Source organism: Schistocerca gregaria, chromosome 6 (assembly GCF_023897955.1).
Source record: "Schistocerca gregaria isolate iqSchGreg1 chromosome 6, iqSchGreg1.2, whole genome shotgun sequence".
In the NCBI taxonomy this organism is placed as follows: Eukaryota; Metazoa; Arthropoda; class Insecta; order Orthoptera; family Acrididae; genus Schistocerca; species Schistocerca gregaria.
In genome coordinates, this window is record NC_064925.1 from 186,113,285 (window position 1) to 186,141,021 (window position 27,737).

Below are 27,737 nucleotides of genomic sequence, written 5' to 3' on the forward strand. Positions count from 1 at the left end.
CCAAACTGCGTGATCACATGTCGGTTCTTGTATAATATGTTTGGCTAATGAATGAGTACCCGTTTATCATCTGCATTGCTTCTTGGTGTAGCAGTTTTAATAGTCAGTAGTGTATGTACAAAAAAGGTAAGGGTGCACTTTTACGTACCGGTGAGAGTCTCCTGCAGCTGGTGGCGGTCCTGGTCAGGAGCGGCGGGGGCGGTGGAGAGGCAGGTGAGGGCGAGGCGGCCCGTGTGGTGAGGCATCAGCTGGAGGCTGAAGCGCGAGGTGGCGCGGAACAGCGCCTGCTGCTCGCCGTCCGGCTCCTGCGAGACGTTGTGCCGCCCCTGGTGCGTCTAAACACAACAGAACACAAACACGTCGCGTCATACCACATGCGGCAGGGTGGACAGCGACCGCCATAAGTCTGCAGAGTAGCTGGAAAGTCCACTGGGCGGTGGGTGGTGCGGGGGTAGGGAGGTATGGCAGCGGCCCCCAACACTGGTTGGTCGCGACGTTCTGACCGAGGACTCCCGATAACCAAGTCGACATAAGTTGATGTTTGACAGCTGCCATCAGAGTTGCCAGTTTCCAAGAACGGAAGGCAAACGGCTGGAGGCGAATACAATAGCCATCTACAGGGCTTAATCACCTCGCACCGCCATTTACCATGAGGCTGTCGTTGTGTCGGGCATCGGTAGGTGCTGCTTGCTTTCTCTACTCCACTCTCCCCACCTCTGAAAACTCGGTCATGACGTCGTGTACAAACTATACCTTTCTTTGACAGCAAATTTACTTAAAAGAATTTGGAAAACTGTTACATGTTTTGTAAATTGTACAGCTACACTATCAAATCAAAAGTATTGATTGGCGACTCCATGGCGTGTTGTGTCCACCACGATCAAATAGTGGATAGAATTGGAAGGAAAATCAGCATTGGCCGTATTTTGTTGTTTTATTGTCATCAAAATCGATTTTCGGTCACTTAGTGACCATCCTCAGTGCTGTAATATACAATTAAAATTGGTAGACACTGGTATCAAGCTATAACCACAGTTTTAGAGCGAGTTTATGTGATCGCTCTAAGCCTGTAGTTATAGCTTGATACGAGTGCCTACCAATTTTAATTGTATATTACAGCACTGAGGATGGTCACTAAGTGACGGAAAATCGATTTTGATGACAATAAAACAACAGAATCCGGCCAATGCTGATTTTCCTTCCAAATCAAATGTATTTAGACACACATATAAAGAATGGTTCAAAAACAACTGTTCACGCTTCATGGGTGTAATGCATGCGTCAGAATAAGCCTAAAATGTAAAGTAAAGTTCTGGATAAAATGCTTTATTTCTGGGATATCCAGTGGAGTATGGGTCACAAGTACGACACAAAATGAATTCCTCCAAGCAAGACCGAGCGTGGTGCGGCATTGGCTAATACACTAGACATTCGGGATGACGACGGTTCAAACCATCGTCCAGCCATCTTCATGTAGGTTTTCCGTGAGTTCCCTAAATGGCTTCACGCAAATGCCGGGATGGTTCCTTTGAAAGTGTATACCCGATTTCTTTCCCCAGCCTTCCCTTATTAAACGCGACCGATAACTTCACTGTTCGGTCCCCTTTCCCCAAACAATGCAACTAATCTTCTCAGAAAGCAATGACACGAAGAGCCACTACTACGAGCTGTAAATTTACCCCGGAACATGTTCAAAACGATGTCCATATAGACGAAGACAGTGACATTCTCTACATCTTACCGCTCATTGAATGTCGCAGCTCTGTTCATCTCATTCTGCACTTTTCCACAGTCATTTTCATTTTTAGTTTGCAATTGTACAACATTCCCAATTGCAATAACAGTCACGGCCCCAAGGTAGAAGCCCAGAGAGTTAAGGTTTGAGATCTAACGGCCCAAGATTCTGGTTCTGCATGGTATACTTTGGCTACCGACTGGGAACTTGAGGTCACCGTCGTGCATAAACCAGATGTTAGTTCCAGTAGCGACTGAGACACCATGAAGCAGACCACTCAACTCATGTTCCAAAAACTGTGATACACTCCGCCAGACAGGTATTGTGGAATAACATGAGGTTCGAGTACTAATTGTCAACTACACGACACCAATAGTTCACAGCAAAACAATGTTGGCATCTTCTTACTGTCGTTACGCAATGTTTCTCATACACCCACACGTGCGTGTTATGAGGATCTTAATACCCGCTTGGATAAAGAGGCTCTCAGCCATAAACAGTGGCCGACGAACGAACAGTGTGTGCATCAGAAGCTTGGCATTCGAGTCACCTCTGACAGAAATTCTGAGCAACTACTGTACCTCCTGCGACTGAAATGGATGGAATTGCTGTCATCGAAGCAGGAATCATGCAACTGATTGAGAAACAATTACAGTGGCACTTATAGAGCGCATACTTATTGTCGGATCTTCATCTACCATTTCCAGGATGTTCTACATCTACGTCTACATCTACGTGATTACTCTGCTATTCACAATAAATTGCCTGGGAAAGGGTTCAATTTACCACCTTCAAGGTGTCTCTCTACCGTTGCACTCTCGAACGACACTCGGGAACAACAAGCACTTAAATTTTTCTGTGCGAGCCCTAATTTCTCTTATTTTATTGTGATGATCATTTCTCTCTATGTAGGTGCGTGCCAACAGAATGTTTTCGCAATCGGAGGAGAAAACTGGTGATTGAAATTTCATGAGAAGATCCGGTCGCAACGAAAAACGCCTTTTTTTTAATGATTGCCACTCCAATTCACGTTTCATGTCTGTGACACTATCTCCCCTATTTCGCGACAATACAAAACGAGCTGCCTTTCTTTGTACTTTTTCGATGTCATTCGTCAGTCCCACATGATGCGGATCCCACCCTGCACAGCAATACTCCAGAATAGGGCGGACAAGCGTAGTGTAAGCAGCCTCTTTAGTAAACCTGTTGCACCTTCTAAGTGTTCTGCCAATGAATCGTAGTCTTTGGTTTGCTCTAGCCACAATATTATCTATGTGATCGTTCCAATTTAGGTTATTTGTAATTGTAATCCCTAAGTATTTAGTTGAATGTAGAGCCTTCAGATTTGTGTGACTTACCGCGAAATCGAAATTTAGCTGATTTCTTTTAGTATTCATGTGAATAACTTCACACTTTTCTTCAATCAGGGTCAACTGCCAATTTTCGCAACATACCGATACCTTATCTAAAACATTTTGCAAGTCGTTTTCATCCTCTGATGACTTTACAAGACGGTAAATGACAACATAATCTGCAAACAATCTAAGACGGCTACTCAGATTGTCTTCTATGTCGTTAATATAGATCAGGAACAATAGAGGGCCTATAAGACTTTATTGGGGAACGCCGGATGTTACTTCTGTTTTACTCGATGACTTTCCGTCTGTTACTACGAACTGTGACCTTTCTGACAGGAAATCACGAATCCAGTCGCACAACTGGGGCGATACTCCGTAGGCACGCAGTTTGGTTAGAAGACGCTTGTGAGGAACGGTGTCTAAAACCTTCTGGAAATCTAAAAATATGTAATCAATTTGATATCCCCTGTCGATAGCACTTATTACTTTATGAGTATAAAGAGCTAGTTGCGTTTCACAAGAACGATATTTTCTGAGACCGTGCTGACTATGTGTCAATAAATCGTTTCCTTCGAGGCACTTCATAACGGTGGAATACAGACTATGTTGCAAAACCCTACTGCAAATCGACGTTAGTGATATGGGCCTGTAATTCAATTCCCTTTTCAGGTATTGGTGTGACTTGAACAATTTTCCAGTCTTTAGGTACGGATCTTTATGTGAGCGAGTGGTTGTATATAATTACTAAATATGGAACTATTTTATCAGCATACTGTGAGAGGAACCTGACTGATATACAATCTGGACCGGAGGCCTTGCCTTCATTAAGTGATTTAAGCTGCTTTGTTACAACGAGGATATTTACTTACATGTTTCTCATCTTGGCAGTTGTTCTTGATTGGAATTCAGGAATATTTACTTCATCTTCTTTGGTGAAGGAGTTTCGGAAAACCGTGTATAATAACTCTGCTTTAGTGGCACTGTCACGGGTGACTTCACTGTTGTTATCGCGCAGTGAAGGCATTTATAGCGTTTTGCCATTGGTGTGCTTTATGTATGTTCTCAGCACCCATGATGTAATGCCTACCACAAATGATATTATGCTTAATAAATCAGAAGTAAAGTAGTTTCAGACAAAACTCTAGTTAACATTTTAGTCTTATTTTGATGCATACACAACACCAACGAAGTGTGTACTGCTATTTTTGAATCACCCTGCATAATATGGAACTGACCAACAGGCTGGTCCAACATTTTAAGAGAACGCTGGTAGTCTTGTGCCGCCTGTAAAGGAGCAGAAACATTAGAGTCGGCTGGTCTGGAGAGATCAGTGACTTCGAATGTGGTTAGTCACTGGATGTCAGTGGAGCACGAGAAGGGTGGACGTCAAAAAAGAAAAAAAAAACCGCATGAAATCACCACAAGTAAACATTCACGCGAATATCAAGAATCCGGTAAAACATCAAATCTCCGACATTGCTGCGGCCGGAAAGAGATCCCGCAAGAATTGGACCAACGACGACTGAAGAGAATCGTTCAGTGTGACAGTAGTGCAAGCCTTCCGCAAATTGCTGCAGATATCAATGCTGGGCCATGAGCAAGCGTCAGCGTGCGAACCATTCAACGAAACATCATCGATATGGAGTTTCGGAGCCGAAGGCCCACTCGTGTACCCTTCATGACTGTACTACACAAAGCTTTACGCCTCGCCTGGGCCCTTGAACACTGACACTGGACTGCTTTTGACTGGAAACATGTTACGTGGTCGGACGAGACTCGTTTCTAATTGTATCCAGCGGATGGACAGCTACGCGTACGGAGACAGCTTCATGAATCCATGGATCCTGCTTGTCAGCAGGGGTTTGTTCAAGCTATTGGAGGCTCTGTAATGGTATTGGGCGTATGTACAGTTCGAGTGATATGGGACCCCTAATACATCCAGGTACTACTCTGACAGGTGACACGTACGTAAGCATCCATTCGTGTCCATTGTGCATTGCGACGAACGTGGGCAATTCCAATAGGACAGTGCGACAACCCACAGGTTCATAATTGCTACAGAGTAGCTCCAGAAACACTCTTCTGAGTTTAAACACTTCCGCTGGCTGCCAAACACCCCAGACGTCAACAGGATTCAGCATATCTGGGATGCCTTGCAACGTGCTGTTCCGAAGAGATCTGCACCCTCTCGTTCTCTTACGGATTTATGGACAGCCCTGCTGGATTCATAGTCTCAGTTCCCTCCAACACTACTTCAGATATTAGTCGAGTCCATGCCTCGTCGTGTGGCGGCACTTCTACGTGCTCGCGTGGGCCCTACACGATATTAGGCTGCTGTACCAGTTTCCTTGTCTCTTCAGAGAGTATCTCTGTATTAGAATACGCATACCTATACCAGTTTCTTTGGCACTTCAGTGTATCTCCATTATGAATTGCATGCTGTGTTATTTGCAGTAGGAAATCATCAGTTCAATCACAAAACAGGTCCGGTATTCCCTCCACTCGTATTTTGCAGTTAACGACACTGTGGAACTATGTCAACCGCCTTCCTAAAGTCTTGCAAATCGGCATCAACGTGGTTACCGATATTTACTACCTCCTGGGTCTGCAGAAAGCAGGAAGAGAACTCGGTTTTGCCCGCCTCTGTGGCCGAGTGGTTCTAGGCGCTGCTATGGACGTAGGTTCGAATCCTGCCTAGGGCATGTATGTGCGTGATGTACTTAGGTTAGTTGGGTTTAAGTAGTTCTAAGTCTAGGGGGATGATGACCTCAGATGTCAAGTCCCATAGTGCTTAGAGCCATTTGAACCATTTTTTAAAAACTCGGTTTCACACTATCGTTGTCTGCAGTAATTCACCTTGAGCATACTTTTTGCCTACGGAAACATCGAGTTGACAATAGAATAATGGCTGTTAATGTTAGAACGTATCTGATGTTTATATATCAGTTAATCACTATTCCCATTCAGTGGATCAAACATGTCCTGTTAAATGCACAGAAGCTAGAAAGAAAAACGATGTCATTACCAAAGAAATATTTTGCTCAGATCGACGTACCAGTAGTGATAGGTATAATTATTTGAGGCACGTATAATTAACATTAGGTATGAACGTTCTGGCACATTTTTACGTTCGGTCCGCCTGCTTAGGTGGGTGGTAACCTGCTTGTCTCCCATGCACTGGGCCCGACATCGATTCCCGGTCGGGTTGGAGATTTTCTCCACTCGTGGACTGGGTGTCGTGTTGTCCTCATCATCATTTCATCCTCATCATCGGCCGCAAGCCGCCCATTGTGGCGCCGACTGAAACAAGACTTGCGCTTGGCGGCCGTACCTCGCAGAATGGGGCCTTCCGGCCAACAATGCCATACGATCATTTCATTTTTTGTTTTGATTATTACGTTCTGCGAAAAAAATCTCAAAATTTACCCCTGAGGTAGTTAAACCTAATAAATCAATGCTGCAAGAGATGATGAAACCTGAATCGTGGGGAATATCGTAATTCATAAAAGGAGCAAGAAATGCTCGCCTTAAGCATAGAGGAATAAGTCTTCTAAATTCTTATTTAAAATTGTGTCCAACAATCATTAACTTCAGGAGGTGGAAAGTAGCTGATAACCTAATAACGGAAGTACAAAGTCGCTATTTACGACAATGAAAAAGTCGAGAATACAATCTAGAGACATACAAAACATTCATAGTTTATGAAAATGCTTCCGATGGAGTGAACATCTTGGGGAAAGGAAGATAACCCAAATATTTAATGGGAGTCAAAAGGGGCTTACAAGGTTACATATGACCAACGTAGACACACAGAAAAATTTCGAGCAACGGAGGTGTTAGGCAAGGGTGTAGCTTTTGACTTAATTTATCCAATAAATACATAGGCGGCATTTCTAGACAGTGGGAATAAGAAGTTAACTAAGATATCAGGTTAATACCAGAATACACGCACGTAGCGATACTTGTATTTGTTGACAATGAAATGTGTTCAAAAGACTGAATACATTGCTTAGTTCTAATATTTAAAATGTATTGTCTGCACAGTTCAGTAAATAGGTACCTAGAGTAATGGCTTTAAGATGAATCTTCATTAAATACCAATACATTCTTTGGAATAAAGGAACAAGTCATAGAACAATTATCACATCTTTAGCTGTTAGGTTGTGATGTTAGCTACTCATATGGAAACGTCATCAGTAATAGGTAACTAAGTTTCAAAAGTTATGTGGTATAATAAATTGAACACGGGGTGGTAAGGCATGGAGTGATATAAGTCTGAAATTGTGTAAACTAATGAATACCCTTGTAATAACACTAACGTTGATGCCGGATATTGGGTAAAAATAACAAAAGAAAATTCCAGTCGGGTTGAAATGAAATATTTAAGGAAACTAGAACTATGTACTGTTAGAGATCAAATACACAACAATATTGTAAGAGAGTAACTTCGCGGATACTTAGGAATGGTGATTTTGGACACTTGAGAGTCTGGAGAAAAACAACGAAATTCTTTAAAAATCTCGTAAAGAAACCAGAGATATCTTGAACTGTGCTGCACTCTCTTGATCAGGTAAGCATATCAACATATTATTAGCGCAAGAACGACACTGTAGGAGTGTGAGTATCGCAGTAAGCTGCCTATCGACCAGCTGTGGCTGTCGCACATTCAAACGCGGTTGTGCGAAATGAACATTAAGATGAGGTAGCTACACGTGTCTATAAGCAGATTTAAACGACACCATTTTCATTTGACCCTCGGGGACATCTGCTGTAATTTAATTGTGAAACTGTAGTTCATTTACACTGTGCAACAGAGTTACAGGAGCACATATTCGTGAATCTGTAATTGGTTCCCATTGCGACGCATTACTGCGGAATTTGGCTGAAAGATGCCTACAGACTTCCTCTGTAATAGTGTGAAAGTGTGGCGCCCTGCGGCGTCACCCTTAGGGTCGGCGACGCTTCAAACAGCGAGGTGTAGACACATGCGAAAAAAAGTCTAGAGTTCAGACGTTCATGTGAGGTGTAAGATGGACTAATAATCTCACAATCGCATTAAATTTCGCCAGAATTATACCCAACTCGCTATGGAAAGGTCGTCACACCCCCTTTTACTCACATTTCGCCCCTTCTTTTCACGCCTCTGCAATGGAGGTCAGACGCGCGACTCTCAACGTTTAAGTGACCCCGGTTTCTTATGGGTGGCCGACGCAAACGTTTTAGATGCACCGCCGCTCGGAATCGATACAAAACGGCCTTAGGGGGTGGCATAAAGGGCGTCAATGAAACCACCCCTTTCCTTAGTGTGTTGATTCCCACACATTTCGCCGTCGAAAACGACAGATGACAGTGCAGCGAACAACAGCACGATGTTCTTCACAACTTTTGACACTGCTGACACCCGCAGACGATTCAAACCTTCTGTACTGGCATCGTGGGCTAGCAACCCCACTGAACGTCATCGCATCCCTTTGGAGTGCAGTGCGAGCGCAAAATGTAGTCTGATGTACAGCATGGAACCAGTAGGTGCCACTCAAAACTATCTGACGAAATCTGAACGCAATCCGAAGCAGCAAGGGGTCCTTACGCATTTTAGACTCTCCTGTTTCGCGTCCTACGATGGCGTGATCACAGAGGCGTGAGACATTGACATATGCGTGAATAAAACGGCGAAGTGTCCTAATAACCCCCTCTCAAGTCGTCAACAACATCCATGCCACCCACCTGCCATTCATGAGCACTTTAAAAATACGGGGTGATTCACAAAGATATTCAAATATTTTAATATGTTATTCTACAAGTAAAACAAAAGAAAATAGTTCTTATAAACATAGGTCCAAAAATCATGTGCAATCATGTGCCTTGGGTTCGATTTCCGGCCGGGTCAGGGATTTTCTTCGCCCGTGACTGCGTATGTGTTCTGTCATCATCATTTCATCATCACCGACGTGCAATTCGCCTAAATGGCGTCGTATAAAAAGACTTGCACCTGGCGATCGAGCTTCACAGATTGTGACTCCAAGCCGAACATGCCATACCAACATTTCATTGATGAAACAATGGGCAACATGAAATGCTGAAATACTCAAGGCGAATGTGAGCGAGTGCAAAAAGATAAGGCAGTAACTGGAAATAACGGTACATCTAGTAACCTCCACGAAACACAACGAGTTTAGGTCTAGTTGAAAACAATTTTTTCCCATAAGGATAGTGATACTGACAATACTGCCACACGTATAACAATGTGATTAATGTGCGTCATCACGCTTACGTGGTATTGACCGACATAGGTCAAGTATACTAAATATAGTCTACGATGTACGTTACACGGGATATATTTCCTATAGGGAGCGTTGTAAACAATGCGATACACGTGTAACGTTATCGTTATCATTAAAAAGGGGTTGATAAATCCTATGAATGTGTCGTCTCCTGGACGAGCTCTAAATCGTGAATGTCTTGTTGTTTAAGTACATCTTAACCTTTGGTACGTGAAGGTTCATCAAAGGTTGCTTAGTGGATAACTACACGAGCTTAGTACAAAGAAAACCGACGTAATTCATACCAAACTTAAGACGACACAAGCAAAGGCATTTGTTTCCTAACGTACTTAGAAAAGTTCTTCCACCCTCAGAAAATGTGTGACGCTCAGTCATTATTAGTTATCTATGCACTATTAGTTTACAAAGAAGAGCTACCAGTTGGTACATGACTTCTTTAAAATTTTTCGAGCTTTTTCATATGTCGAGTCATGCCCATTGTATTTGGCTTTTGTAACTATTATTGACAGGGTTGTTCAAGACGTATCGATTGTCAACGCCGGTGGAGTGATTGGACAGGATAAGCGCGCGGTTGAAAATGCCAACTGAAGACCTGTTCAAGCTCGCAGCCGGGGTCTAGGTGGCAACAGCAGCCGGCAGAGAGAGAGGGCGTAACTGATTGGTGCCGAGCGGCTTGCATGTCGGACACGTGAGCTTCCTGGGCCAGGGAAGCGGGAGTTTGAGCCGTCGGCAGAGAAGTAAGGAGCTGTAACCGGTGGAGTGTTTGGACAGGATAAGCGCGCGGTTGAAAATGCCAACTGAAGACCTGTTCAAGCTCGCAGCCGGGGTCTAGGTGGCAACAGCAGCCGGCAGAGAGAGAGGGTGCAACTGATTGGTGCCGAGCGGCTTGCATGTCGGACACGTGAGCTTCCTGGGCCAGGGAAGCGGGAGTTGGAGCCGTCGGCAGAGAAGTAAGGAGCTGTAACTGGTGGAGTGTTTGGACAGGATAAGCGCGCGGTTGAAAATGCCAACTGAAGACCTGTTCAAGCTCGCAGCCGGGGTCTAGGTGGCAACAGCAGCCGGCAGACAGAGAGGGTGCAACTGATTGGTGCCGAGCGGCTTGCATGTCGGACACGTGAGCTTCCTGGGCCAGGGAAGCGGGAGTTGGAGCCGTCGGCAGAGAAGTAAGGAGCTGTAACTGGTGGAGTGTTTGGACAGGATAAGCGCGCGGTTGAAAATGCCAACTGAAGACCGGTTCAAGCTCGCAGCCGGGGTCTAGGTGGCAACAGCAGCCAGCAGAGAGAGAGGGTGCAACTGATTGGTGCCGAGCGGCTTGCATGTCGGACACGTGAGCTTGCTGGGCAAGGGAAGCGGGAGCTGGAGCCGTCGGCAGAGAAGTAAGGAGCTGTAACCGGTGGAGTGTTTGGACAGGATAAGCGCGCGGTTGAAAATGCCAACTGAAGACCGGTTCAAGCTCGCAGCCGGGGTCTAGGTGGCAACAGCAGCCGGCAGAGAGAGAGGGTGCAACTGATTGGTGTCGAGCGGCTTGCATGTCGGACACGTGAGCTTGCTGGGCAAGGGAAGCGGGAGCTGGAGCCGTCGGCAGAGAAGTAAGGAGCTGTAACCGGTGGAGTGTTTGGACAGGATAAGCGCGCGGTTGAAAATGCCAACTGAAGACCGGTTCAAGCTCGCAGCCGGGGTCTAGGTGGCAACAGTAGCCGGCAGAGAGAGAGGGCGTAACTGATTGGTGCCGAGCGGCTTGCATGTCGGACACGTGAGCTTCCTGGGCCAGGGAAGCGGGAGTTTGAGCCGTCGGCAGAGAAGTAAGGAGCTGTAACCGGTGGAGTGTTTGGACAGGATAAGCGCGCGGTTGAAAATGCCAACTGAAGACCGGTTCAAGCTCGCAGCCGGAGTCTAGGTGGCAACAGCAGCCGGCAGAGAGAGAGGGCGTAACTGATTGGTGCCGAGCGGCTTGCATGTCGGACACGTGAGCTTCCTGGGCCAGGGAAGCGGGAGTTTGAGCCGTCGGCAGAGAAGTAAGGAGCTGTAACCGGTGGAGTGTTTGGACAGGATAAGCGCGCGGTTGAAAATGCCAACTGAAGACTGGTTCAAGCTCGCAGCCGGGGTCTATGTGGCAACAGCAGCCGGCAGAGAGAGAGGGTGCAACTGATTGGTGCCGAGCGGCTTGCATGTCGGACACGTGAGCTTGCTGGGCCAGGGAAGCGGGAGTTGGAGCCGTCGGCAGAGAAGTAAGGAGCTGTAACTGATGGAGTGTTTGGACAGGATAAGCGCGCGGTTGAAAATGCCAACTGAAGACCGGTTCAAACTCGCAGCCGGGGTCTAGGTGGCAACAGCAGCCGGCAGAGAGAGAGGGCATAACTGATTGGTGCCGAGTGGCTTGCATGTCGGACACGTGAGCTTCCTGGGCCAGGGAAGCGGGAGTTTGAGCCTTCGGCAGAGAAGTAAGGAGCTGTAACCGGTGGAGTGTTTGGACAGGATAAGCGCGCGGTTGAAAATGCCAACTGAAGACCGGTTCAAGCTCGCAGCCGGGGTCTAGGTGGCAACAGCAGCCGGCAGAGAGAGAGGGTGCAACTGATTGGTGCCGAGCGGCTTGCATGTCGGACACGTGAGCTTGCTGGGCCAGGGAAGCGGGAGTTGGAGCCGTCGGCAGAGAAGTAAGGAGCTGTAACTGGTGGAGTGTTTGGACAGGATAAGCGCGCGGTTGGAAATGCCAACTGAAGACCGGTTCAAGCTCGCAGCCGGGGTCTAGGTGGCAACAGCAGCCGGCAGAGAGAGAGGGCGTAACTGATTGGTGCTGAGCGGCTTGCATGTCGGACACGTGAGCTTCCTGGGCCAGGGAAGCGGGAGCTGGAGCCGTCGGCAGAGAACTAAGGAGCTGTAACCGTCCTAGCCGTGGAGGTGCGCCCTAGTGTGCAGCGTAGTACACACGAAACGAGTTCGTGACGAAGGGAGGGAGGCGTGGCCCATTCCAGGGTGGCCGCGTCAAACTGAGTGCGGTGAGCTTAACAAGGATTTCCGCTGATGCGTAACGGATAAGCGTCAGTTACGTTTTCTGGTCCCTACAAAGACAGTGTTGTTTCGGCTTAATTTGCAGCATTGCCAAGACAAACTATTTCAAGTGCAGTATTGAGGATTTTGTTTCGGAAACTCATAGCAGAGTCAGAACGGTCGACCTTACTGTGTTTGAAGCTTAAATTTGACAAAGTAAAGTAGGAACTAAGCTCGCAATTAAAGTGAGGCAACTTGATGACGGATTTTCCAGTTTCACGATCGTGCGGCCAGTCACTTCGGTCGTCAGTTATCTCGGTATTAGATTGTGCTTCACTGTTTTCCAAATTGATATTACTGAATTAATTTACAGTTCATGTGCCAGTCTTGCGAGACGCGTTTAGGATTGCCTTACCCGTACAATTTATTGTGGTTCTCTGTTATCGAGGTGACCTTGTGTGTGTCTGTATTATAAGGCGCAGTGAGACGGCGTGTCCCACCTATGTATTATGCTATGTATGTTACTTCAGTCTGGTACGCCGCTGTTACGAACAAAAACTTCGCTCCGTTTTAATTAGCGATTGTTAAAGTATTGTGGTAATTGCAAATCCACATTTCAGTGAAGGTATGGTCTGGCCACTTCATGAAGGTTATGACGCTGTATTTTGGGCAGCGACCTAAGTAAAACTGTCACTTGTTTTTAAATTAATTAGTTTGTCAGTTACTGAAATTGAAGTCTTGTGAAACATTCCATAACCTAGTAAATTGTTGTCCAATTTTTTCTCTGTAATTTCCGAGGGGAATTAACTCATTCACAGGTCTACAGTTATTAGTGTTAAGTTTATTTTTAATACCTATGTTTTTGGTCTGTAAATATTTGTTGGTGATAAGGGTTTAGAAATTCATTTGTTCTATCTAAATTGAAAATTTTACCGGGATCAGCTGTTCATATATTTCTGAGGAATTGACTGGTTTATTAAGTCAAGATTTATTACTGCAGTTGCTGCATTCGTTTCAAAGAATGATCAAATTAACTCTTGGTTTGCGTTGTTCAAATACCGATGTGCGCAAGTATTCTCTGTGGCGTGTAATAAATAATTAAATCTGAAAGTCTTAAAGAAAAGACCCAGTGGCTTGTCCTCGAAGGATCCCTGAATCCAAACCACCCTACTGGACCAGACTTAGTGCACTGCAGTTATCCCCCCCCCCCCCCCAACGCCAAAAAAAAGCCTCGTTTAAGCACTTCAAGCATTGAGTGGTTTTCACACTAAATATGAAAAGAACAGAATGAACGAAGATGGAATGGGGAAAAAAGTGAGCAGACACAAACTTGTAGGAATGAAAGTATATGTTTAATATCTATGCAGATTGTAAAAACCTTAATATGTGGATCTGTAGCTGTATACTGATACATATCATTATTTTCTGAGATGATAACTCGTTGTTGCTAAAATGTCACCTTCCTGCAGGTTTCACATATAATGTGTATTATGTGAATCGCTGTAACCACCAGATTGTTACAGAAGGATTCTGATAACTATTGTAGTTGGGCTGATAAGAATTGAAGTTTCCAGACAACTGATGATAGTAAGAACATGTGGAAAACACTAACTTGAAGAAGAGACAACAGGATGGTGGAAAACACTAACTTGAAGAAGAGACACCACGATGACAGGGCATAATTAAGGCATCAGGGCGTAACCTCCGTGTTACTAGCAGGAACTTCCGCTACGGTCGCAAGTTTGAATCCTGCCTCGGGCATGGATGTGTGTGATGTCTTTACGTTAGTTAGGTTTAAGTAATTCTAAGTTCTAGGGGAATGATGACCTCAGAAGTTAAGCTCCATAACGCTCAGAGCCATTTGAACCATTTGAACTAGCAGGAACTATAAAGTGCGAAAATTGTGAGGGGAGCCAGACACTGTAATATACCCAACAAATAGTCAAAGGTGGTTAGGTGTGAGTGTTTCTCTGCGAAGCAGTGGACTTCTTACTGAATTATAGCTTATCGTTCAACACCTTGACATAGAACATGGTAAGTAAAGAATTAATGTAATGTTTGTTAGAACAAATCAGTGAAAGATAGCTTTCCTTCTTTTTCGGGAGTATTATTGTGAGTACATAGTTGTGTACCGTACTACAGGCCCCCAGGGGCTCAGCATTCATTTGCTGGGTACGGGCTTGGCGACCCCGGGGTTCCTGAGCTGGGGTAAGCGCCGCCAGTCCCCTGTCACCGTTAGCTCTGGGCATGCTTCAACGACCACCGTGCGGCGCGGAGGTGGAATGTTGTGTGTCTCAGGGAGTGGGGATCTTGGCTTGGCCGCCCGGATCGCGAGGATGGAATAAACCTCTATAAACAAGCCCTCAATCTCAAGGTGTGCTGCGCGCCGATCAGATGCATGGCTGTTGAGGTGGAACAGTGGTTAGCGGGCAACCTCTGGGGAACCTGCCGCACCTCAGTTGTATAAGGCTTAGCTAGGCACGCGGGGCTCTGTCTAGGTGGACTCTTAGTTCCCTAGCTGCTCGTGGGACCGAGATGGAACCCTCGAACTTTTCTTCTTCTCCTCCCAGCGGAGAGGGTGGGCCGCTGGTAGGTTCTAACACCCAAACTAACAAGAGGGCTCGTGTAGCCAGTCCTCCTGATTCAGGTAGTCGTAACAGAACGCATGCTGCTTCGCCGAATGTGTTTCTTGTAGTTAAAAGAAAAGATGGGAGTTTCGCGAAAGTTTTACCATTTTATATCCAGAAGGTCTTAGAAGGCATTGCTGGCACTCTAAAATCTGTAAAGCGCTTGCAAAATGGCACCTTCTTGGTTGAAACATCTAGCTTCCAGCAAGCCCAGAACCTTCAGAAGGCGCAATTTCTTGAGGAGTTTGCGATAGAGACTGAATTTCACAACACCTTGAAATACAGCAAGGGTGTTATGACTTGCAGAGATCTCGTTGACATTCCCCAAGACGAACTGAAGGCTGAATGGTCCCGGGAAGGAACTGTCGACGTGCAACACATTATGGAACGGGTGGATGGTACTCTCGCAAAGACTGACTCGTTTATCCATACATTTAACACTACCAAATTGCCAGAGCATATGAAGGCCGGTTTCCTTCGTCTCAGTGTACGGCCGTATTACGCCAACCCCATGCGGTGTTTTAAATGCCAACACTTTGGACACACTACTCTCGGCTGTAGAGGGGAAGCCACTTGCGGGAAATGTGGTAAAGCCGCCCATGAGGGAGTTGGCTGCTCCTCTCCTCCCAAGTGTGTCAACTGTTCTGGGGATCACCCTGTGTGGAGTAGGGACTGCAGAGTTTTCCTTGAGGAACGGAAGATCCAGGAACTTAAAACTACAAAACGCCTCTCTTATGGTGAGGCGAAGAAAATTTACAAGTCCATGCAGCCGCCCACGTTCGGTGCTTCCTTTTCTTCCGTTCTCAAACAGCCAGTGTTGAAATCCGCTGCCACTACACAAACGGAGGTTGCTACTGTCAGCACTAGCACCTGCGTTTGTCAATGTACGTGTGCTGCTGCCGTTCCTGTGAAGCCTGCTGCTCCCCCCCCCCCCCCCTGCCTTCTGACCAGGCCGTGGTAGCTGACGTCATGGAACTTCCGGTCCCTTCCCGGGTCCAGTCTTGTGCATTGCCCAGCGCTGCTACACCTGCTACTGCTTCTGAGGTTTTGGCACCAATGCCGCCTCAGGCCAGAAAATCGAAGCCAAAGATAGAGGTGAAGACTCGCCCGCTAAAGGAGACCGACATTCTACAGTCTGCTGATGTGGATGTCATTCTCTCTGACGTCTCTCTCGACTCCTCTTCAGAAGCGATGGAGGTTGATGTCAGACTGGGGCACTCATGTCGCCCCAAAACTGAGCCTCCGTCTGTTGTGGGCTCTCCTCGCCGACAGAAAGTGAGAATGAAGGTACTCCCACTTTGATAGATGGCTCCCATTATACATTGGAACATGGATGGATTCCGGGCACATGTGGAGGAACTGCAACTCCTAGCACGTCAATGCCCCCTGTGCTTGTGTTTACAGGAAACGCATTTCAAACCATCTGTTGCTGCTGTACTAAGGGGCTATACGTCATATCGCAAAAATGACCTGACTGGAGAAAGGGCCAAAGGCGGAGGCGCTGTGTTTGTCAATAATGACCACCACTCCTCTGCTCTCCCCGTGGATACTGACCTGCAAGCAGCTGCAGTTGAAATTCATTCACCTCGGAGGCTTACCGTTTGCTCCCTTTATTTACCCCCCCCCCCCCCGGATGCAATGACCTTAGACGCTCTCACAGATCTTATCGACCAACTCCCCCGCCCATTTCTCCTCCTGGGAGACTTCAATGTCCATAATATCCTGTGGGGCTCCACTTCTCTTTGCGCTCGAGGTCGAATTTTGGAGAGCCTCCTAACATCTCAAGTGTTGTGCATCCTCAACACAGGTACTCCGACTCATTTCTCTCCTGCTACAGGGTCATTCTCAGCCATTGACCTATCTTTCTGCTCTCCAACCCTCACCGACTCTGTTCACTGGGAGGTCATTGACGACCTTCATTCTAGCGATCATTTCCCTATCCGCATTCATCTCCTGGATGGTGTATTGCTGGAACAGCGGCCACCATCGTGGATAATTGGCAGGGCTAACTGGCCACTGTTCACTCGGTTGGGGAACCGCCACTTGCCATCCGGCGGCAGCTCCTGCTGGTGCGCCAGGCTTGTAAGTTTCTTGCAGCTCCCAGCTCGCCTGCTCACCATCTTGTTGCCCATCCACATCTGGACCGCCTTTTTTCCCGCCGTCCCCGGGCTACATTGCCGTTTGGGATCCGTGTGCAACGTGTACTAGAGTCCCTCGGTGTGGAGTCTGTACAACCCCAAATCCAGGGTTTTAACCGCCTGCCACCCTGGTTACTGAAGAGGCCCGGAGTGATTTTAGATTTATTGCAGTACAAGAGAGATTGCACTCCTTCCACCGTTTTAATGCAGCATTTTCTGCCATTTTATCTGAGCACCACGACTATGTAGCTGTTTTTAAGGATGGGTCGAAACAAGGGGATTCTGTTGGTTGCTCATTTATTTTTCTAGATCGTGTCTTCAAGGTCCGCCTGCCTCAGACTTTCGCTGTCATTGATGCAGAATTGTCTGCGATCTTGCGGGCACTGGAGCACATGAGACATTCTTCCTCTCCTAAATTTCTTGTCTGTTCCGATTCACTCAGTGCCCTTCACTTATTGCAACGTTTGTATCCCGCAGACAAAACTGTCCAGACCATCCAGGATGCCCTCCTCCGACTACAGCGACTGGGGCAGGTTGTAGCTTTCTGCTGGGTTCCGGGGCATGTCGGCATTGCTGGGAATGAAAGGGCAGATCTCGCAGTCAAGGAGGCGTGTCTCTCCCCACACGTATCTCAGTGTGCTATCCCTTTGCACGCACTCACCTCGCTGTTGAGCTCACGGGTTGTGCGTCGGTGGGAGGATGAGTGGTTGGAAGTGACTGACAATAAGCTCCGTGTAGTCAAGCCCACAACGCGTGTGTGGTGTACTTCCTTTCAGCCCCATCGACGGGACGAGGTTCTCCTCACTCGGCTTCGAATAGGCCACAGCCCTATGACGCATGGCTACCTGCTCCGGCGAGAGGACCCTCCAATGTGTGGTGCTTGCGGCGTCCAGGTCACTGTGCGCCACGTTTTATTGGATTGCGTTTTATTTTCTGACAAGCGGGCCGCAGCTGACTTGCCAGCGGACCTGCATCTCTTTTAGGCAACACTCGGACGAATGTGGCTAAAGTTTTAAAGTTCTGTGACATGTCAAATGTTTTTACAAAGATTTTAGGAAGAGGATTTTAATTTGCTCACTGTGTGACTAGCTAGCCCATATTTTATGTAAGTGGGCAGCCAATAACAATTTCCTGTGACATTCTTGTTGCCATGTTTCCCCTTTCCTTAGGTTTTACTTTCTTATGTAACATTTTCCTTCTTTTCCTGCTTTCTTTGAGTGTGTGCTTTAGTTTTCTTAGGTCTGTCCACGTTCGTTCCTTTTAATGTGTGTCAGGGCGCTGATGACCTCGATGTTGAGCTCCTATAAGCCCCAACACACCACACCACCACCGTACTACAGTAAGAATATCCAGAATATTCACAGAAGTGACTATTGAGTTAGTGAAATATGTTTCACTAGCGTGGCTCTTACAAGCAAAGTTTGAGCCGCGCGGGGTAGTCGTGCGGTCACGGGCGCCGTGCCATGGTTCGCTTGGCTCCATCCGTTGGAGGTTCGAGTCCTCCCTCGCGCATGGGAGTGTGTTGGCCTCAGAGTAAGTTAGTTTAAGTTTGATTAAGTAATGTGTAAACCTAGGGATCGATGACCTCAGCAGTTTGGTCCCCTAGGAACTTACCCAAAATTAAAGTTTTAAGGTCTGAGGTTTTCTTCTAGTTTGCTTATACAGCACAGACTAAGTTATGCTTAATAGGATAGTTTTATTTATTTTCTTAAGATAAAAACTATTGTTCAGAAGTAACTTTATTACTTTCATTGTAATACTAATGTCATATTAAATTTAATCATACGATTCATAAAACTACTCAGTGCAATGTTTGTGAGGTAAGTATGACAAAAAACTCATTTCTCTTAAAAAATTCTTATTTTTTGACGAAATTGGGAACTTGTGGCACTACTTAGCTACAACATTAAGTACATGTTTCTTCGTTGGTCTGACTTAATATACGAAATATTCATTTTTGAGTCATTGTTTTTATAAAGCCCCGTGAGAGATATCAGTACCAACAAATTTATATTTTCACTTTTTCTAAAGAATATTGAGGGCCAGGCACGGTGCGTCGGCTTGAGAAGGATAAATATTAGATTTTCTTCTTGTGATCATAATTCGAATTCATCACAGAAGAAACACATTCAAGCAGTAAAGAGCTTTTGTCAGCCACTTTGTTTTATGTATAGCCCATGAAGCACAAAAGGCACTAAACGAGATCGTTCTTGTAACACAGAGTTGCATCTGCTTTACTAAACGGCTAATGCGGTTCATAATGTTCACGGTTCACAGTCCCAGATGCAGATTGCCTATCTAACACCTGCCAGAGGTAAGAAAATTGTGATTTTCAGTATTTCACATATCTATTGACCGAATTTAGCCATTCAGAGGTAGTAAGACATTCAGCGAACAGCTGCACACACTTCTGATTACTGTCCGCCTTTGGGCTGCTGTCTCGGGCTGTAGCAGAGCTGTAGCAGAGAATCTGGCACCTAGCACGGGCGGCTCAGTTCTCGCTTGTTTCGCCCACGAGCTCTGCTGCCGATGCACCTCCTAATGTACCTGATGTACCTGACGTGGTGGATTTGCCCTCATAGCAGGGTGAATGGGGGGCGGGGGGGGGGGGGGGGGGGGTGGTAACGTTTTTGTCTCACTCGAGGAGGTGAGCCAATGTGGAGACTGGCTGTTTGGCGTCGCCTATCCGCTGAACAGACACACGTGGCCAGTGATTTGTTTGTTGTCGGAAAGTCCAAATTAGGCGCGTTTGGAGCACGTTAAGGAGATAGCATTCAGGGCTAGAAACAAAGCCAGTGTACCCTCAATACGTCTGCGGTGGGCCTCGTCCGAGATGTGGAAGAGATCTTGCCCTGCGTGTAGCGTACAGTCGTCTGCAAGTTGTGACTCAGTTCGATACCAACGATGTCTGTAGCATGGCTAATGACGACATCCTCAGTTTATACAGCTGGCGGAAGTGCTGAATGCTCCTGGTCTCGCACATGGGCTGCAAGCAGAGCTCGCAATTTGCAGAATTGTTCCCACAGTTCACCTGAGTCCTTTGGTTTAGAGCTGGGCGGACGACACAGACATTCTTAGCTGCAGATTTCTCGACCTGCATTATCGGGTGGGGAATTGCAGTGTTGCCTTTTGTAGGTCAGGGTGTGCACTGCACAAAGCAAGTAGCTATTCGGGTAGCGTAGTACTTGAGTACTTGTGGGGCGCACTTTTTTTTTTCTTTTTCTTTTTTTTTTTTTTTAGGCGAGACGGTAGTTTGAGGTACTCCAATGGACGGTCGCCAGACGACACACAGATTCGCAGTGACACCGAATTCAAAGTAGACACACTTGGACTGTCAAAATGTTATCAGTAGATCGTCGAAGTATTTGTAACAAATTTCCCGTATTTGTTGACCACTATGAATGTTTTCGTGCTAGAATTACTCTTGTGATCTAGAGATGGCTGTAACCCTAAGTAGAAAATAGAGATATTTAGCGAATGATGGAAAGTACATCGGGAAGACAGATTGGACGCCATAGGCGGGGGACTGTTCATTGAAGCTGACAAAAACATTGATTATATTGACGTCGAGAGTGAGTGTGACAGTAAAGTTATCCGTTCACGTATAACAGGTGTAGGTGAAATCGAGTTAACTGTCGTATGCTTTCAACTGATTCCAAGATGGTGCAGTACTAGTTGGACGCTACTTTAACCTACCTGGTAAGGGCAGTGGCGTCTATGGATTCACTGCAGGGAGTACAGAAATACGATCGGAAAACTATCTTCAGTTCGACATCTCAAACGCAGTGCAAATATCTTTGGCCTTGTGGCTACAAACGGGCCCTACAAACGTGTCTGATATTGTCGACTGCGTCAGTATAGAGACAGGGATCAATGATCATGATGTCTTCACAGCTACTGCGGTAACTAAACTTAATAAATCAGTAGGGAGGCTAGGAGGGTGTTTCTGCTACAATGAGCAGATACGAAGTTGTCATTACCCTCACATACACATCATTTAGTTCCAGTACGATGGACGTAGAGAAATTATGGGCTACGTTTAAACAGATTGTGAATCGTGCTCTGGAAAAGTGAGTGCCAAGTCAGTTGATTAAGGACGGAAAAGACCCGCCGCGATTTAATACCGAGCTTCGAAAAAAGTTGAGAAGCAAAGGATTTTGCACTTTCGGTTCGAAAGAGAAGTGACGACTTGCCAAGGTTTGTAGAGATTCGTGCGCCTGTAAAAAGATCTATGCGGTAAGCGTATAACAACAGAAGCCGTACCTTAACAAAAGATCCGGCCAAGACCCCGAGAAATTTCTCGTCCTATATAACCGTGTCTACGGTTTCTATCCAATTACCCATTGACCGTTCTGGTGTGACAGTAGAAGGCAGCAAATGGAAATCAGAAGGTTTAAATTTTTCATTTAAGAAAGAGTTCACGCCGGAGGTTTGTACAAACATATCGTCGTTTGATCGTCGAGCAGACTCCAGTGTGGAGGACATACTAATAGGAATCCCTGGCGTAGGGAAGCAAATGAAAGACTTGAAAATAAGTAAGTCGCCAGATCCGGATGGAATACCAGTTTGTTTTACAAAGAGTACTTTATGGCATTGGCTCCTTACTTAGTTTGCATTCATCGCAAACCTCTCGCCCAGCCCAAAGGCCCAAGCGATTGAGAAAAAACGAAAGTGACTCTTGTGTATAGGAAGGATAAAAGAACGGACCGCTAAACCTACAGACCAGTCTCATTTACATCGGTTTGTTGTAAAAGTTTTGGACATATTCTGAGTTCGAAATAAAATTTTTTCTTGAGACGCGAAAGATACGATGCACCGCTCAGCACGACATTAGAAAGAACCGATTATGCGAAACTCAGCTTTCCCTTTTCTCATACGATATTCTGCGAACTATAGATGAAGGGCAATATTTCTGGATTTCCGAAAAGCATTTGACATGGTGCTCCACTGCAGACTGTTAACGAAGATACGAACATTTGGACCAGGTATCTAAGACGCTGCAGTCACGGACTGTGCGGCTGATACTGGCGGAGGTTCGAGTCCTCCCTCGGGCATGGGTGTGTGTGTTTGTCCTTAGGATAATTTAGGTTAAGTAGTGCGTAAGATTAGGGACTGATGACGTTAGCAGTTAAGTCCCATAAGATTTCACACACATTAACACTTCTTTTCATTTTTTATTTTTTTGGGACCAGGTCTCCAGATGTGTGAGTGGGTCCAAGACTTCTTAAGTAATAAAACGCAGTACGTTGTTATCGAAGGCGAGTGTTCATGCGAGATAAGGCCACTGTCAGGAGGGCCACAGAGATGTGTGCAAGGACTACTATTATTTTGTGTATGCATGACCGTCTGGAGGGTATGGTGAGTAGCAACCTGCAATTGTTTGTTGATGATGCCGTCTTTGAATGACTGTAGAACCATATAACTTAGACAGAATTTCTAGTTGATGTGACAAATGGCAGCTAGCTCTATATACAGAAAAATGTAAGCTAATGGTGTAGAGTAGCAAAAAGAAATCAGTAATGTTGGAATACAGCGCACCCTGGCGATGGGTGGTGCCGTCTCTGCCCGATGGCGTGTGCGCGGGCAGTGAAGTTTGGGCGCGAGCGGCGCGAGCACTGTCTTTTGCGTCGGGCGGTGGGTCCCTCCGCGCTGCCGCTGGCCGGGGCTAGAGAGCCTGTATAGGGAGACAGTGGCCAACCGGACGATACGGCGGCTATTTTTCTGCCAAACTGCGGGCGGGACTTTTGAATGGCCAGCAGTGGAGTAGCGGAGTACACACTCACCGAATGAAAAGCACAAGACAATTTGGCGAAATCATTCGTTAAATGCCTTTCTTTACAGCTATAATATACTCATAGTAGCCTAGTACGTATAGCACAGGAAAATTTGATACAGTCGCTGTAAAAATTATTCGTTACTTGCATTTATCTCCTTTAAAGTTCGTTTACTAGGCATATTGCAATGAAAGTAACGTAAATGAAAAAATATAGTGTATAGCATTTGTTTTGCATCGGAAGTGCATAACGCTAACGATTTAATGTACCGTACCTATATTACGTCAGATGAATGAAAGTCGTAAGCAGTTGTTTACTTGTGACATGCAAAAAGTGTGGGACGTATTAGTACTTCTCGTCACGTCTTCAAACTTTTTGCATGTCACGAGTAAACAACTGCTTACGACTTTCTTTCATACTGAATACCTCTTGTAGATAACAAACGAGAAATATTACTAAAATCAGGTTATGTTAAATGTAGGCTACTGTATTAACGACCAAATATAACAAGAAAACAACCGTATCCCTTCTACCTCACAGTAAGTAGGCCTATTAAAAACTGTCTTCAAGAGTACCTACAATTGTTTACGACGAATAATGTTTCAGCAACCACGACAACTGCGGAAAACGTGCTTACAACTTACCTGTGTCAACTGTCAGGCAGTAATACTGAAACCAAAATAATGCCTAGTGTTCTGATTGGGAACGAAATAAAATTTGACGCTATGAAATCGGATGAGAATGAACAACAATTACAGGAGCTTTCCGTTTCCAGCAAGGACTGCCAGATATTGGCTTCAGAAAAGCTTGTGATGCTACTAATATGCACGAACTGTTAAAGAAATCACAAAACGCTTCATTATTTCAACTCGTATTTAATATCGCAAAAGCTAATTACGTACTGAAAACGACATACAACTAAATCGAACATGCATGCACAACGCATAACAAGTCTCTCAATAATTCAAATACCTTTTAATCATTCCCAAAAGTCCTCTCAACTTCAATTCAACTCAAAAGCACGGCGAACATAGCAAGCGCGAGAGACGTTTGGCAGAAAAATGGCGCCAAAGCTAATCAACTAATCACGGGGAACTTCACCTATGGCCACTCTCTCTGTATACAGGCTCTCTAGCCGGGGCTGGTGTTACTTGCTGCTCTCCTTGTCGGTGGTTGGAGTCGTCGCCTCATTACCAGCTTTCCTGCCCTGCCTGACTGCGCCTTGCTGGGGTCTGGGTGACAATTCTCGTGCCGGATCATCTTTCTCGCGGCGATTTCCCTGGACCGCACCTTGGCAGGAGCTTGTGGCTTGTTTACAGGGGAGTACCTTTCCGTCTTCGGAAATTCGGTGGGTTTGTGTGTTTAAGCGTGCTATGGCTAAAAGGATTATCTTCGTTGTTATGATTGTGTCGGAAACGTGGGCAAATCCCAGTGTTCGTGTTACTCGGCATTTTGTGGGGTGATGTACCTTACTTATTGTGTGTTTCTTGGTGTTCTATTTTGCCGTTGCAGAACCTTGTTTAACCTTTTCCCTCTTTACTCTTCGGTAGAGTGCCTTTGGATCCTGTGGCCTGTAATTACGCTTGTGCCAAGTTCCGGGGTTTTGGGGGATAATTGATTAAATTATGTTTTGGAATTCATGGGATTCTGTGTGTTTGTGTGGGGTTTTTGCTGGCCTGTGGCCGTACTATTTCCCGTTTCCTCGCCCGGACGTCGTACGTAAAGTTTAAGTGAGTGAATTTTGGTAGTTCCCGTCCAGCGGTTCGGTGAGTCATGTGACGAATCTTTTTTTTTTTTTTTACTTTTTTTTCACCCTGCCCGTCCTATCTTCCTGGCTTAAGATTGGCTCCTCTGCGCCAGTGCGCGAGTGTATATGTGGATGACGGTGATCGTTTCGTGAACGTGAACTGTTTACCGTTTCTTGCCGACTGCTCTGCATAGACGGCCGAATCTGTAATTTGGTCTATGCCATGTTGTAGTTGCTCCAAGTTGGTTCGCACACTCCTCTAGGTAATGACATCTGCCCACCTATGAGACTGAATAATGGTTCAAATGGCTCTGAGCACTATGGGACATAACATCTGAGGTCATCAGTCCCCTAGAACTTAGAACTACTTAAACCTAACTAACCTAAGGACAACACACACATCCATGTCCGAGGCAGGATTCGAACGTGCCACCGTAGCACCACGCGGTTCCAGACTGTAGCGCTTAGAACCGCTCGGCCACCTCGGCCGGCCGTGAATAATTTTTTGAACTATTGTAAGCTGGCGGTTGTCGCCGTGTGAGTTAAATTTTAACTTGTATTTGAGTTTCGGTGTAATTGTATTTTGTTAACTGAGCTAATTTTATCTTGCCTACTGCTGCGATGTCCCAAAATTTTTTTAACAATAATAAATTTAATCTTACCTGTGAAGCCATATTTGTGGAGACTTGTTATTTAAATTTCATTGTATTCCCAGCTCTCCCTTTGCTGCTGTATTAAAAGTGTTTGTTGTTTTGACTAATCGCGGCTGCTTGCCTTAAAGAACTAAAGCTAATTTGAAAGATGGAGAATTTGTGTAATTGTTCACTCCAATAAAGCCACCCTGTTAATAGAAAAATTTTGGTGCTACCATTTGTTTCCCCCTTGGTCCCCTAGCACGGCTCAATAAAATTTATAGAATCGATACTTGAAGCTGACTCCAGTATCATTATGCTAGCGCCAACGTTGATTTCACATAAGAACCACAACGATAAGAGACGAGAAATTAGGGCCCATTAGGAGTCATGTAGACATTCGTTTTCCCTCTCTCTATTTGCAAGTGGGACGGGGAAGGATAATGGTGTGGGACAGGGCACGCACCGCCACGTACAGCACGGTGGCTCGCTGAGTATGTATATGTTATCGGCCAAACCCGATTCTAGAATGGACTAGTTTCGCCTAGGTCACACTCGTTCATCCTGTTACCGATTGGATAAAACAGTTTAGCCTAGGTCGAATCGATTCATCCTAGTTAGAATTTACATGCATTGGGATAAACTGGTACGTCCTAGTCTGAACTAATTTAGCCTAGTCGGAACGCATGTCCCTGCCTGTACGAACGGGAAATCCCCGAATCATCTCTCTCTCTCCCCTAGCACCTCTCAACCGCTCTTTGCTCGCCTTGTTCTTTGTTTTGGACGATATTTTGCATTGACGAGTGCGCGTATTAAGTTGCTGGCTGTGTTTAAAAGATTTAATTGTAATACTAGTATAATTATTGTGAGGCGTTTCATCATGGATGAGCCTTCGTGTACAGACAAGCCAATCATAAGCTGCGGAGAGAAAAGTTTCTGGCGGAAATTTTGCAGAGTGAAAACAAATAGTTTTCTCATTATAATGCGTTATCAGTAGACGAATGTGTGGATTTGGTTAAACAAGTAGAAGAGGCAGGAAAGTTGGGAAAAAACATCATTACAAAAAAGAAGACTGAGATGATTTGCTGTTTTGAAAATTGGTGATGTGAAAAAACTCACAGCACTGTGTGAAGGGAATATAAAATACTTTGTTTCAGCTGATGAACTTTATGATGTGATTGACGCAGCTCATGTAGCTGTGGGTCATGGTGGTCACGATAGGACGTTAGCCAAGAGATCAAAAAAATATGCCAATATCACAAAGGAAATCATATGCCTCTATTTATCAATGTGTGATGTTTGTCAACAAAAGAAGACAAAAAAGGAAAGAGGCCTAGTTTCAAAGGCAATTCTCCATTCGGAAATGACTTGCAGATGCCAAGTCGGTTTGATTGATTTCCAAACACAACCAGACGGGAATTTAAAATTCATTCAAGTTTACCAAGACCATCTCAGAAAATTTATTCTCCTTTGTGCGTTAACATCAAAGAGGGCTGAAGAATGGCTAATCATTTGAGTGACTGTAGGAGGCGCCGTGCATTCTTCAATCTGATAGTGGCAGAGAATTTGTCAATAATATTATAAGTGAACTCGCAAAGCCTTGGTCAGAATTGAAAATTGCGAATGGAAAGCCAAGGCACAGCTAAAGTCAGGGTTCTGTTGAACGTGCCAACAAAGAAATTGAAAATATGATAAGTTCTTGGTTAAAGGATAACAATTCGACGAAATGGTCGGAAGGATTAAGGTATGTCCAATTCATGAAGAATCGAGCTTACCACTCTGGCATAAAACGATCACGTTACAAAGCATTATTCAGAACCTAGAGTAGAACTCCCCGATTCCTCGTTGCGTCAAGAAATCACAGATGATATTCAGGATGAAGACGACCTATAGACGGCAATCGAAGATGACAGCATACTGAACAGTGCGAACACAGTGATGATGATAACATTGCGAAAATGGACACAACGACATTCAAAATGATAGAAAAGTTGCGACAGAATATTTAAAAAAACAAGCTAAAAGAATCAAAGCTTCCTCTTACAAATCCCATCCACCAGCTGACACTGGAGACAACGTAACCATACCCATACCAGATGTAGATAAAGGCAGAGGTGACCTTCAAAACATAATTGGAGTAATACTTCAAAAGACTGATGAGGGCTTCTACAAATTTGGCACTAAACAGGCGTACCTCAAAAACATTATTGCAGGTATAATTTTGTTAAATTTTTTCCATGACTTTTTGTAATAAAATATTAAAAAATATTTGTTGTAACTTCTTTTTTATTTTTTTTTAGGAACTGATTTCGACGTCTGCATTCAGAAGTTCTTAGATGTGGGATATATTAAACAGGATATTGAAATATCTTTAAGGGCTGCAGCCACAAAACATTCTGTTGAATAATAGCAAAGCTTCGTGAAATGCAGTTGCATGAAAAACTGTACAACGAACAA

At 45.3% G+C, this 27,737-nt stretch overlaps 1 protein-coding gene across 1 annotated transcript in view; it reads right to left on the reverse strand.

Moving 5' to 3' along the window:
* LOC126278655 (uncharacterized) overlaps window positions 1–27,737 on the reverse strand; it is a 1,016,423-nt gene that overhangs the window by 32,229 nt on the left and 956,457 nt on the right. The window contains exon 5 of the mRNA XM_049978869.1: window positions 149–335. Coding sequence (XP_049834826.1) covers window positions 149–335 — 187 coding nt within the window. The remainder of the gene's footprint in view (window positions 1–148; window positions 336–27,737) is intronic.